General features: G+C 50.6%; 1 protein-coding gene across 2 annotated transcripts; it reads left to right on the top strand.

Annotated features, from left to right (window-relative positions):
- Positions 1-260: 260 nt before the first annotated feature.
- Positions 261-11,952, top strand: LOC109373331 (uncharacterized). Of its 2 annotated transcripts, none has more exons than XM_019627101.1 (8): positions 261-327; positions 1,593-1,637; positions 2,249-2,329; positions 5,730-5,768; positions 6,753-6,836; positions 7,376-7,489; positions 10,192-10,248; positions 11,368-11,952. In XM_019627101.1, exons 3-8 carry the CDS (start codon positions 2,249-2,251, stop codon positions 11,614-11,616), a joined length of 624 nt encoding a protein of 207 aa, XP_019482646.1. In that variant the 5' UTR covers positions 261-327; positions 1,593-1,637; the 3' UTR covers positions 11,617-11,952. The 2 variants fall into 2 exon arrangements, with proteins under 2 accessions (XP_019482646.1, XP_019482647.1); XM_019627102.1 differs by lacking the exon at positions 261-327 and adding an exon at positions 1,426-1,478.
- The last annotated feature ends 1,125 nt before the right edge of the window (positions 11,953-13,077 follow it).

Raw genomic sequence — 13,077 nt, 5'->3', positions numbered from 1 at the left:
GTGACATCCTGAGGGTGGCGGTGCGCGTGAGGTTTGGGGGCACGGTGGTCCACCCGGGAAGGGCCCTTGGTTTCCACGACAACCATGGCCAACATCAACCTGTGCATGTGCTTGTTGACGTGGATGCTGAGGGGTGCTCACACATGGTCCCCCAACTCTTGGCCACCCCCTGAGCCGTCAGGAAAAGTGATGGTTCACACTGACGCTTGGACGACGGTTTTTTTCTTTTTCATTGGAACATCTTTGAGAGTTCACGGTTTTACTGACTGAAACGTCTTTTCTCTTTAGATGTGGAACCCAGTCCAACCCCCAAAAAACCCAGCGCTGGTAAGAAGCACCGGTTCTCAGTATGTAGACAACACGGCGACATCAACCGCTGGCGCCCCAGCTCCCGAGAGCTGGACGAGACGCAGACAGGGATAAGCATGTGTAGCTCAGGGCGTCTGGCGTCAGCCTGGTTCCCGTTCCAATTGATTGCGTTGCCGCCTCGACATTGCCGGGTCCCGTCGTTCACTCTCAGAACAAATGTCGGCACGTCCACGAGATGCCGCGTGTCCTTCGAGCAGTGTTTCTGGACACCCCTTGACTCCGAGTGCCCGTTCCTGTTTGGGGATCTCCATTGCCCCCCATGACCCAGGAGCGAGCTCAGATTTCAGCCTTGAGGGCATCCGTGCAAATGTTGGCGCTGACCCTTTCCTTTCAAATACCCATCAGAGATCAGGGACAGATAACAGAATTGCCCGAAGGTCACATCCGTCGTGGGTGAGGCTCTCACAGTGACATTGACGCCCAGAGTTATGCAGCTGTTATCACTGTGTGTTTGTTTGTTTTCCAGCAAGAGTAGCTCTGTTTCCTTAGGGGGCTCCCCTGTAGAAGGCCATCTCCTGAGTGAACGGGTAGTGTGTTTGTGTCCACACCCAGCGCCTTGAGTCGTGCAGGCACACACAGGATGCTGGGCCAGCAACTGTTGGGTCACTGAATTGGTACCGTCAGGAGCCCCGGGGGGCAGAGACTGTGTCTCCCCACCCTCGAGCGTCCCAGCTCAGCCCGTGGTGTGGGGTGGGCACACACACGGTCCTTAGATGTAGGCGGCATTTGAAAGGCGGTCTTAAAACGAACAGGGTGGGCTCAGCTGTCACCGCCAGGAATCGTCACCTCGGTTGTCAGGCACACCTGGCTCAGGAGAACCACGCTGGGGTTCCCTTCCCTCCCAAATCTGGCCGCCCCATCCTGTCCCCGTCTCTTAGCGGTCCTCCTTGAAGACACTGTCGGCCGCTTGCTAGGGGTTGATGGCGGGATGGGAAAGGAACAGGTCAGGATTTTCTGCCCCTGGACTTGGAATTCCAGCTCGGTCCACGTGGCGCGTAATTGAGTTATAAACGGCTTCCCTTTCTGTTCTGTTTGTTTCCTTCTCTTTTTCTCTGAGAGAATAGTGCTGTGAGAGTGGTCGGAAATTCACCTTTTCTACTGGGGTCCTGGTGAGACTGATAGTCAGAGAAGGATTTAAGGGTGTGGGGTGCAGCGTTACCCACATCTGTTTTCTGGCGTTTCGCCCAGAACTTGCTTATTAACGACCCGTTTCCTTCTGTCAGGCGACGACTTCAGCTTAGAAGACGCCCTTGGCGGTGGAGGCCACAGTGAGTTCCTCTTTCAGTCTCCTAAGGGGCAGAGTTGCTTATTTGTCTCTCTCAGAAACGCTAAGTGGAGCTGGTTTTCACCAGGAAAAAAATAGCGAGTGGGTGTGGTACTGTTTGTTGCTGTTTACTTTTTTTTGTCCGTATGCTTTGATTTTTAAAACTCTTGGCAGTTTTTGGGGGCTGGGTGGGGGGATGGATAAAAGGGAAATTGACCGCCTTGCCGGGCCTGGCTTCTCGGCAGAGTGACCTGTGTGTAGCGAGTCACTCCGCTCACCATCTGTTGCAGCCAAATTGAAATTCGTCCTACAAACGGGAACCAGGGAGCCCACGTTTTCCTTTTGTGCCGGGACCCGTATATTTTGTAGCCGGTTCAGACACGGGTTTTAGTTGATTTGTAGTAGTGGGGACACATGAAGTGGTAAGTATTGCAGCTGGAAGATGATGGGGACAAATTGGCAGGTGGCGGGCCACGTGTATGGATGTCCCCTCCCCCATGACACAGGACACGCTCCGGTTTCTAGCCGTTTAGTAAACCGTCTGGGTGCTAATGGGTGTTTTCTTTTCGTGACTGCCAAGTGCTCAAAGTTGTACCTCTCTTCTTGTGCAAACAGATGACCCAGTACCGCCCGGTCCACCGAAGCCAAAACCTAGCCCAAGACCCAACCCAAAACCCAACCAGCCAGGAACATCTGGTAAGACCGTGGAGCTCTGAGGGTCCGCTGTGTGGTTTGATGTTTTCCCTCAGGGAATGGTGGTTTCCATGTCAGCAGAGGGAGGGGGAGATGACTCATGTGCAACCCGTGGTCTCTTTGGCAACGTAATTCCAAATTTTCAGTAGCGGAAGACACTTTCAAAACGATATTTCTGACCTGCATTTGGTCTTCCTGGGTAGTTTCCTCGTTTTACTTGCAAGGTTTTATGGGCCCTCTAAAGGATTGAATGCAAATTTTTTTTTTTTAAGATTTTATTAGGGAATGGGGGAGGGGAACAGCATTGGAGAATCGGGGAAGGGGAACAGACAAGTTGCTGTCCTTTTGTTCTTCAGTGTAGTTGTGGAGGACGTCGCTTCACTGGCCCATGTTGGTATTATCACTGCGCTCTTCCTGGGTGAGGCAGTCGCTCGCCGGCCACTGGGTGGCCACTCACGGCGACTCACGCTGGCTGCCAGCCACACACGGTAGCTTATGGTAGCTTAGGGGCTGCAGCCTACGCCATCATCGGCGACTCATGACAGCCCAGCTCCAGGTTGAGCTGTTGTTCACCATCTTAGCTGTAGAGGGCAGTGTCACTGGCCCTCATATGTGGGATCCGAACCGGGGCCCTGCTGCTCAGAGCTGGTGTCCCAAGCCAACTCCCAACCAACGCGCCACTCGGCTGGCCCTAAAATTTTAAATATGGGGAATTGATACGGAGAAAAGTATCAGCTTGATTTTTTTTTTTAAACCTTTGTGCCTTTTCTGACGCGTCACGGTGTGCTCAGAGTCACGTGACCTGTTGAAACTGCAGGTTTTGAGTGTGTTTCCTTCACATCTTTGTTTCAGTTTTAACCCAGAAAAATACAAATACTGTCCATCTTCTACCACTGTTTACATTTTGATGGCTAGTCTCTCTATATTTTGTATATCAATGTTAGTGAAGCAAATTTTAAGTACAAATGTCAATATTTTGTTCACACTGTGCCATAGTGTTATTTTTACTTATGAATAGATCATAAACATTTTCTCAAGTCATTGAATAGCTTTTACTCGTGTAACTTTTAGCAGCAGTTACATACTCTCATCACTAAGCTCTTAATTTTGAAAATGTTACGTTTCTACAGATATTGTAGAATTATGAATTACAAAGCAAATTTAAGCAATCTTTATGCACTTATTTATTTTTTTTAATTCCTGAAAAGAGATTCCAGAAGTCAAATTATTTAGGTCAATGTGCGTGTGCTACCCCTAAAGTTTTTGACAATTTTTTTTTAATTACCCTCAGAATAATACTACCAGTTTACATGACCTGCAAGTCTGCGTGCAAATGTCCGTCTCTTCGCAACCTCTCCAATAATGGTTATTATCCCCAGAAAATGTCTGTCAAATAGGTTGTGAGAAATGGTATACTGCTCTTCCCCTAGTTTTATCTCTTTATTTCTGAAACTAAAAAAAATAATAATAATAAACTCAGCATGTCACTTGGCCATGTATCGTTTTTCTTTTGCTGTTGGTTGCTTGTATGTTTTTTTCTCACCTATAATTTAGGATATCCAGCCGTCTCACCGATTTATAAGCCAACTGTACTTAGTTACAGATATTGATTATTTTCAGTCACTTGTTCTGAAACTATTTCCCCATTTGTTTCCACCTTTGAGTATTTTTAACAGTCTTTTCTGACAAGCAAGACTTTAAATTGTTTTTTCTCTTCACAGTGTCTTCTATGCTCATGTGTTTCTTCCCCTTCCTTGTGGCTGTTCCTTTTTTGCCTTTGAATGTCAGAATCATTTTGTCATTGTCCCGCTCCCCTCTTGGGAAAAATAAACCCTAACCTTTTTAGTTTCATCTGAATTAGTCACAACTATAAATGCGTTTAGAGAGTGCTGAGCCATTTGCAAAGTGGAGCCTTTTCTTTGGCATTCAATTACGTGAACTTTTTTCTCATTATTTCTTTAAATGGATGTCTAAATTGTTTTTTTTTCCCCGTTATTATTTCTGTGGGTACATTATTTTATGTCCATTATTTTTCTGTTTATTTCTGTGATAGAGAAATCACTTTGTAGATTTTCCCTAAGTAGTCACTTAACTTTCATTAACTTTTAGCAGAGTGTCTTCATGTCTTAGCTTTTCTAAGAAGAATGTCATGTTACTTGCAAACGATTTTTTAAAAAACGTTCCCCTTTGCATGTTTATATTTCTGTTTGCAATTTACTTCTGTGCTTGTCTCATTTTGCTTTGGCTAAAAAAAAACCCAAGACAGATTTAAAATATGAGAGGAGAGAGCAGATGTTTCTCATGCCTGATTTTATATAAAAGAAATTGCCTTTTTTAATAAAAAAATATGATAGATTTGCATTTCAGGAAGTATGTTTCTACTCTAGTTCACTTTCTTTTCCTAAACAGGGATAATTGTTACTTTTTATCAGGGGCATGTGGTCCTCAGTGCAAATGGTCATTTTTTTTTCTTTTAACCCATGCATGTGACGAGTTGTATTGGGGGTGTCTTTATATAAAACATACCTTTGCATTCATGGAATAAACTCCAGTTCGTCACGATAGGGTTAATTAAACTGGTGGATGACATTTGATGTGCTTGCTACCTAACAAAGCATCCCCCAATCCAGAGACTTAACGTTTTTTTGGTTTTTTTTAGCTGAGCCATCCTGCCACCTGTTGGCAGCTCGGCGGCTGCTCAGCTCAGGCCAGGACTCGAACTGCTGACTTAACGTTTTTTTTGTTTTAAATGGTGATGTGTAACGAGTCTGGGCGGGGCTTGGCTGACCCTGGCTTGATGCCCCGTGTCTGCAGTTGACTGGTCAGGGCGGCCTCCGTTGGGATGGCAGGGCACTTGGTCGTGTGTATCACACACCTCGACACCAGCCTGTGTGAGCTGATGCCTCTGGGGCAGGAATACCAACCCCACGGAGGCTGTTTAAGAAATATCGGTGTGTCTCCCGTGTGGCTAATACTCTGGAGTCCACAGGAAGGCACCTGGCTGAGTCCAGAGGCAACAGGTGGGCAGAACACTACATCCCAACGGGGAGAGTGAACAGTGACAGCCATTGGTGCCAGGAGCCCAAACAAGACAGAGCCCTTTCGGGCTGAAAAATGTATATCCGTCCAAAAGATCGGCGTGCACGATCAATTTCTTTTGGTATCACCTTTTTTTTTGTTTTTTGTTTTTATCTTCAGGTTTCGTAGCAGAAATTTTGGCAAGACTAGTGTTAGGAGTTTTGCAATAGCAAAGGGGTTCAATTGTAATTGCATCTTTGAAAGGTTTCTCCCATAAATACCTTTGTGGGGACCTCCCTTCTAAGGGCGGCTTCCTTTGCTCCAAGACACCGACGCCCTCCCGACAGTCCCAATGTGGCAGCTGACACTTATTTTTCCCTCCTAGGTGGATTTTCAGATTCCGACCTCCTTGATGGGAATTCAGGTAGAGTTCCTGTTTGTTCTGTGTGTTTTCTCCGTGCATCGCCTGTTGCTCACCTGCTCTGCAGGATCGCGGCGGGGCCTCAAGCCTCAGCTCGCTGGGGCCTCAAACAGTTGGCCGTTTGGTCCTGTCTTTCTGAGCTCTGCGATTTGCAGGAGCTTCTGGGACGTGGCCGCGATACCTGCTCTCTAGAAGCTGGCCCCCGGTTGTTCTGTTGGCAATTCTGGAAGCTTCCTGAACCTTCCCCGCTGGGCTGGAGCTGGATGGGGGTGTCTCGGATATCTCCTTCCACTGTGTCTTCTGTGACCGTCTCAGGGTGCCGATGGCATGTGCCCTTTCGTGTAACTAACGAACGTCGAAATCCAGGCCCCGAGAATGGAGGGACGGGGCTTGTCCAAATGGCCTCGCTGGCAGCCTTACAATTTCTCTGTCTGTGTCTTTGACATCTTAGATCAGAGCAGGGTCCAAAGCAGTATTTAAATACAATCAATAAATATAACAATATATAACACGTCTATAATAATTAGGATATTTATAGTTGCTGACGCTGTGTACCTACAGCCTGTCTTGATCTATTTTATGTCTCGCAGCTCAACAGAAACCAGCCTTAGATCTTAGATGGCCGTAGGCAGGGTCTCAGGTGGGCTGCAGGACTGTCACTTGGATTGTCCCCGAGCCCAGAGAAGGGACAGAGTCCCCCAGGCACCTTTAGGACTCGCTGGATGGTGGGCGTCCTGGAGCTAGCTTCTCGGTAAATGGCAGTGAGACAGGCGAGAACCTACGGCCGAGCAGGGCCATGCACCCAACAACAGGAAACGACTTCCTGATGATAGTAAACGGCCGTGTCGGGGCCGCGATCTCTTCTGTGAGGCTTTCTCCACCACCTGCGGTGGCAGGAGCTGGTCCTCGACAGGAGTGTTTCTGCATCGAAAATGTTCCCCATGCAATTCGTCAAATGCGTCCACCGGGCTTGTTGGTCTCTTGCAGCGGGAGGTGGCGGCAGCGGCGGAGCAGGAGGTGGAGGCAGCGGTGGAGCAGGAGGAGATCAGAGGCACGATGGAGAAGGACCGGGTACGACGCCGGGTTGCTGACGTCTGGGGTTTGGGATCTTTAGAGTGTAAAGCACATAGAGCCGGGAGCCAGGTGGCACACGGCCACGGGGTGACTGCATGGTGCGGCCGGCCCCACCCCAGCCCGCCCTGCGCCCTGCGCCCCGTGGAACGTGTGTCTTTGCCCGCGAGCTTCCTGACGGGGACATTAGGACCCTGTGCTGGTTGGAGCATGGGAAGGGACGGAGGTTATCATTCCCCTGCACACCGGTTACCGGGGTGCACGCGGTGCATGGGGTGACACTAACTGCAGTGGCTTTTGGAGATCAGGAGGGAGGTCCCCCTCGGGGAACAGCCGCGTGGCTGGCCCTCGGCTCACGCGGGAGGACTTGAGGCCGCGTTGGGGAACCGGGTGAGGTTCAGGAGTTGGGGTTCCCTCCGCGGTCACCCTGTAACCCAGCCCCACCTTCTTCGTGTGGGCACGGCCACCAGCCCGCTGCCCCGTCGTCGTGTCTCCGTGAATGTCCCCCCAACCTGGGCGTTTTGTGTTGCTTCCCACAGCTGAGTCCCAGGGCGTGGTCCCCGGCATCGTGGCGGCTGTCGTCATGGCCGTGGCTGGGGCCATCTCCAGCTTTATCGCCTACCAGAAGAAGAAGCTGTGCTTCAAAGAGAACGGTAAGGTTTTCCGCCTCTGCTGCCTTTTGCCTTTGTGCTTTGCTACCTTAAAAGCTGGGCTGCTTTTCACAACAACAGCAACCAATATAAAAAAAAGTGGAACTCAGGTTGGTGCTGAACTCATGTACAGCGGCCGATCGATGGTCCACGGCACTGCGAGATTGCTGGCATCGGACTCACCTTCCATCCCGGTGCGGGATCGTTGTGTGTGCGAACTTGTGGCCGTTACGCACCGCCCCACACCACGGCGGTGACGTCTGTAAGTGGGGGAGGTGATGGTTCCTCCCACACACAATTTCTGTGAGGATCCATGGGTCGCGGGCGAAAGCCTGGATAGGTTGGCTGGCAGGGAGCGGGTGAGGAAGACCTGATAGCTCGGACGATTCATTCGTCTTCATTTGCAACCTTACAATTCAACGTCGCCCTCATCATCACTGGCAGGACAGGCATGGCCGCGAGGCTCCGTGTTGTCTTCTCGACCCGATGGAGTGAGAATTGACATGCAAAGCAACCGATTCCTTTCCTGGTAGAATCCAGGGCCAACAGGCAGCCGGCAGGTTCTCGGACAGATTTTGTGTTTGTTGCCAGGTATACACCCTTTTTGTGAACAGAGAACTGAAATGTCGCATCCAAGAGTTGCGTCTGGAAATATCCCGGGACTTTCGGGGTCTACACAGGTCCGTTTTATGGGTTTTATTTGTGGCGTGATCACTTGAAGAACCACAAACCCCTGTGTCCTCAAGAGCATTCGGCCGTCTCCTTCTTGGGCGTCAAAGTGACGTGTCTTGTGTCGATCTCGTGCTGAGGCTAACCGAGCCGGGCTGGTGATTCTGAGGCTGAAGTTTAGACTTTGGGGTTAGTCCTGGTGCTTAAAGAGGGGGTGAGTCGAGACTTCTACATGGAGGGGCTCTAAATGCTCTCCCCGTGGCTGTGGTCACCTCCTGCGGCCGGCCACCTCCTGTGGTCACCTTCAGAGCCTTGACAGTGGTCACCTTGACAGCCCTCCAGCTCTTTCCAGGAGGTGTCTGCAGGTTTCTGGGGTCTTCCGAAGCCTGCACCCCAATTAGCACAGGACTGAGGGTGCACCCAATCTCGTGTGCCCCCAAGAAGCCAGTCCTCAGTGTGCTGAAGACCGGGCTGCACTGGTCAGGGGTCCCCGAGGCCTCGGCCCCATGTGCGTGTTGTCTGTCTGCATAAACACGCCCCGTCCCCAGCATAGACACCCGCTAAAGCCGCAGCTGCCGTCGTCACTCCAATAGCTACATGTAGCTCCTAGCCCACAAAGAAAGCACGTGAGCTGCTTGAGTTTATTTTGAGGTGCGTGTCCGGCCTTTTCAGCTGTGAGGGTTGCAGCCGGCGGCGTGGCCGGTGAGTCTCTTGGAGCCTGTTGTCGTATTTGGGGCGCACAGTGTTAGGTACAGGTGTTTGGTGTGCGTGGGGTTTGCAGGCCCCCCTGGGAGTCTGGGCCTCCCTGTTGTGCGTCTCCGACCACAGACCTTCCGTCGGCTCCCTCCCGTTCAAAAGCAGCAGCCTTGCCCGGGCTGCACGAGCTGCCGTCAAACACAGTCCCAACGGGATAGAGTCTGGGGGTCTTGGAGAAGCACCCTGGTGACAGAGCTGCATTGTAATCGCAGCCAGGATCCCCCGTTATTGCTGTGTCCCCTAAGTGTGCTGAGTCTGGGGAGGAGGGGCGATGTCTTGCTCCCAGAGGGTGGAAACCTGTCCATACCCGAAAAAATCCACCTTGTCTCCCTACAAGGTGCAGCCCCTAAACCTGTGCCTCCGTAAGTTTGTCCCCAAACGCTGGGGGTTTGTGACACCAACGTCAAAATTACGATACCTCTGCCCTTTAGCAATGAACTTTTTTTTTTTTTGGTAGCGGGAAATTATGTGTGCTGTGAAAGTAAAGCAAATTTAGGATTTCAGGCCGTGGCAGTTTGCTCTCAAATGTGCCGGGTGTTGATAAGCCACTTCCTGACCCGCCGGGGACACAGCTGGCACCCCCTGCGGGCACCACCATTCACCTCCCTCCCTCATGGGTGTCTTCCCAGTCTGTCCTGCGTGGCTGTTTCGCTTTCTCGTTTTAATTTTAGAAGTTTGGTCTCCAGCGGGTGTCTCATCGCATGGTATGGGGGTGACAATCACGGAATCCGTTTCATGCAGACTGGGGTGAAAAGGAGATTAAAGTTCTGTGAACGCGAAACAGATTGTCACGGCTCTGACACGCGTGTCCAGGCTGCTTTTCATGTCGAGAGGGCCCAGCGTGTGTGCTTATCAGCAGCGATGCAGAAAAGAAACAAATAGATTTGGCCTGTGGCCCTTTTCTTGCACGTGTTGGGTTTTAGCGCAGCGAGCGCCTCGGAGAACGTTTGGGGGCGTGGTCACGTGGGCGTTGATGCATGTTTGCAAAAGTTTGGAAGTTACGAAAAAAAAAATGCTGAGAAAGAAAACAACACAGGAGGAAGCAAATGGGACCTCACAAGGCCCCCTTAGGCCTGAATTCCCGTGGTGACGGCCAGTGCAGCTCTCTCGGTGCTGTCACTCACTTTGCCGGGGGTGCAGGGTGATGGGGTGGGGGTGCGTAGGGGGATGTGGGGGTGGAAGTTTGGCGGAGGGTAGGGGCCTGAGTCAGCCTGACGGTGGCATCAGGGTGCATTCCCTTTGTATTCACCCCGTGGGGGGTTCTGTTTTTTTGCTTTCAGCCGACCAAGGTGACATCAACATGGAAAGCCATCGGAACACCAACGTGGAGCCGCCCGGTAAGAAGGGACGCTGACCCCCAGCGGTCCCACTATACACCCTCCAAGCACAGTCGGGGCCCTGCTGTCTTGCCCTCTATTCATTCCGTGTATGGTGTCGGGTGGGGTCCCTTATGTCACGTTGCTGTCAAGCAGGGCCTTCGTCCTGCAGACGACATTTATATTTTCTGGGGCTTCTGATGAGATCTAATGAAGCCCGAGACTCTCTTTAAAATGCCGGTGATGGCCAACTTCCAAGTGGCGCCCACGGACACATGGCCAGGACGTCAGCAGCTGGCTGATGTCCAGCAAGGATCAAAGGGCATCTTGTGACACGCAACATTTTGTCACGTCCTGGGGTTCACGTTGACAAACTCCTCCTTGTCCAGGGGCAGAATCGCCTGAAGAGAAAGTTGTTTAAATTATGCAACGTTCTCCGGGCTAAAGGCAGGTGTTTTACAATGAGGACCACTTTAGAAAATGGCAGGGGAAAAAAAATGTATGTATAGACATATATGTGCGTGCATTTATGTATATGTTGGGACCTCCCCATGGGCCCAAGACAGGCAACATTTATTTGACTAGGACACCTATGGAATACGTTTTTAATGAAATTTTAAAGTATTTTCAATTCCCAAAATACAAACTTTTAGAAAGTTAGTGTCGAATTCGCTGCTCCTTCAAATCCGGGATTGATGCTTAAAATGAGCTATGGTCTTCAAGCACCAAAAATGCAAACTAGACCTCTAGAACGTACGCGAACCGATCAGAAAATCTTAGCCCCAAAATCCTTGTAAACGCACGCAAACCAAGGACCCTCATTAGACACTTGTTGATTCTGTAGCTTGCAGAGTGTTTTTTACTGTCTCAGAGACGCTGCTGGTAGGACATTCCTTGTCTCATTTTCTTTCTACTGTCCCTGAAGTATCTGAATAATTTCCTGGAAGCAGCTACGGCTGCATCACGCTACGAAGTTTACTGATTCATTTATCCTAGCAGCTTGGATTTAGTTTTGGCTTTCTGGGCGCTGAGGCGTTCTGAGACCACTTCTACAGACACAGAGTCCCCGCTTCCGAAATGCTAAAGAGGCAGATATTCACGTGCGGAATCTTTTTTTTTTTGTCTCTTTGTCCTCGGCAGTGCAACGGACTCTTCTGGAGAAATAGAGGAGCGTGGCAGCAAAAACAGCCCAACATTCACAGCAGGATAACAAGGCTCACCTGCTCTGCCTCCAAGAAACAAACGCCTGCACAGGCAGAGCCCGCCCCGCTGGGAGCCGCCCCACCAGCCCCACCAGGACCAGTCGCGCCGGGAACGGCTTCTGTCTTGCCTTGCCTTCGCGCCCGCTGGATTCCGCGTTTCCATCCTGAGATGTGTTTTGCTTGTTGACGTGCCGGGTCGATGATGGTGTTGACTAACATGGCGTTTTTGCATCCAGAGGGTAATTAACGGTCACCTTTGCCGAGGGCCTTAAGGGTTCCCACGTGATGTGAAAACCTGACCATCACAAAACAACCCCCCCCATCCACTGTCGTCATCATTCAAATGTCAGAAACCCTGGGCCATTTACAAATCACATGTCAACTGAACGTGTCCGAAACTTGTCTAGCATGCACACGTTCACAGAGGGAGGTAAGCCAGCAATGAGTTCCCTCAAAATTCCTTCCATTGGTTAGGATTTTTTTTTTTTTACACCAGACGAATAAAAAGAAATGAGAAACCACATCCTTCTTACGTAAATGTTTTGCAATGGAGTGACTTTTCAAGAAGGATCTAGTGGGGTGTGAATCCCATGGGTCCTTTTCTGGGGGCTGTGTGACAAAGGATCAACCTAACTGCTTGTTCATAATCCTGGGTTTTTCTCGCTTGGACCCTTTCCTGTCACTTGTCTTGTCACCTGTGGGGTAAGGACTTGTCAGCATTCAGCCTCTGTCCTCCCTGGAGGGGGTGAAGGCCACGCATGTGTTAACTTTTGGCACCATTCTTTCTAAAATCTTTTAACTGCTTTGATGCGAGTGCTGAGTTTAACGTAGGGGTGAAACTGCTGGGTGGCACGGGGACCCCTGATCGACTTTCTAACAGCTTGGAATCAGCTGGAAGTATACGCTTGCTCCTTGCAATGAAAAATGTGGAAAAGTGCTTTTCCACATTTGGGGAAATTTCCCCGTTTAGGGCAACATACACAGTGCAAAGCTTCCAACATGCATACGATTTCATGTAACAGCTTGGGAAGGCCTTGGCGTAGAGTTTCGTGTTTTCCTCATCAAGTGCTGGAGCCCTGATATCCTAGATGGGGCGGATTGGACCTCATTCATCCATGTGCTTTCCTCCACTGAAAGCTTACGAGGTCTTCCTAGGCCTCCATCGGTCCAGGCACGCGAGCCTAAAACTCCTAGAACCCTTAGCTCGACAGGGTCAGTTTCATGAGACTCCGTACTCGTGTCACTGAGGACGGTGTTAAGGGCCACTGCTCGTCCCCAAAGCCAGACTGCACGCACGTCGGTCCCTGCTGAGAGGTACGGCGATGTCACACCTGTACGGGCCGCCATCACAAATGGCCAGGTTTGGAGCCAGACTGCACGCACGTCGGTCCCTGCTGAGAGGTACGGCGTTGTCACACATGTACGGGCCGCCATCACAAATGGCCAGGTTTGGGGGGACAGGGCTGGGATGGGGGCATCAGCCATTGATCGTGGGTCTGTCCTACACTGAAACTCGTAGACACCGCCAGTGGTTTGGGGGGTGAGCATCGGAGGCGTCCCCTATTCTGTTGAGGACTCCACACCCTTCATCCTTTCACTGGTCCCTGCCTCTGTTGCTTATCCAAAAGCTTTCAGAGCGTCACGCTCA

Source organism: Hipposideros armiger, unplaced genomic scaffold (genome assembly GCF_001890085.2).
Source record: "Hipposideros armiger isolate ML-2016 unplaced genomic scaffold, ASM189008v1 scaffold_709, whole genome shotgun sequence".
Classification (NCBI taxonomy): domain Eukaryota; kingdom Metazoa; phylum Chordata; class Mammalia; order Chiroptera; family Hipposideridae; genus Hipposideros; species Hipposideros armiger.
Note: the sequence above shows the minus strand (reverse complement) of the source record. Positions and strands in the feature narration are given on the sequence as shown.

Excerpts from the sequence above, each read along its gene's own strand:
- LOC109373331 (XM_019627101.1), top strand. The coding sequence starts at position 2,249 with ATGACCCAGTACCGCCCGGTCCACCGAAGCCAAAACCTAGCCCAAGAC. Across the intron at positions 7,490-10,191 it reads GCTGTGCTTCAAAGAGAACG|CCGACCAAGGTGACATCAAC; the intron begins GTAAGGTTTTCC and ends TTTTGCTTTCAG. Across the intron at positions 10,249-11,367 it reads CACCAACGTGGAGCCGCCCG|TGCAACGGACTCTTCTGGAG; the intron begins GTAAGAAGGGAC and ends TGTCCTCGGCAG.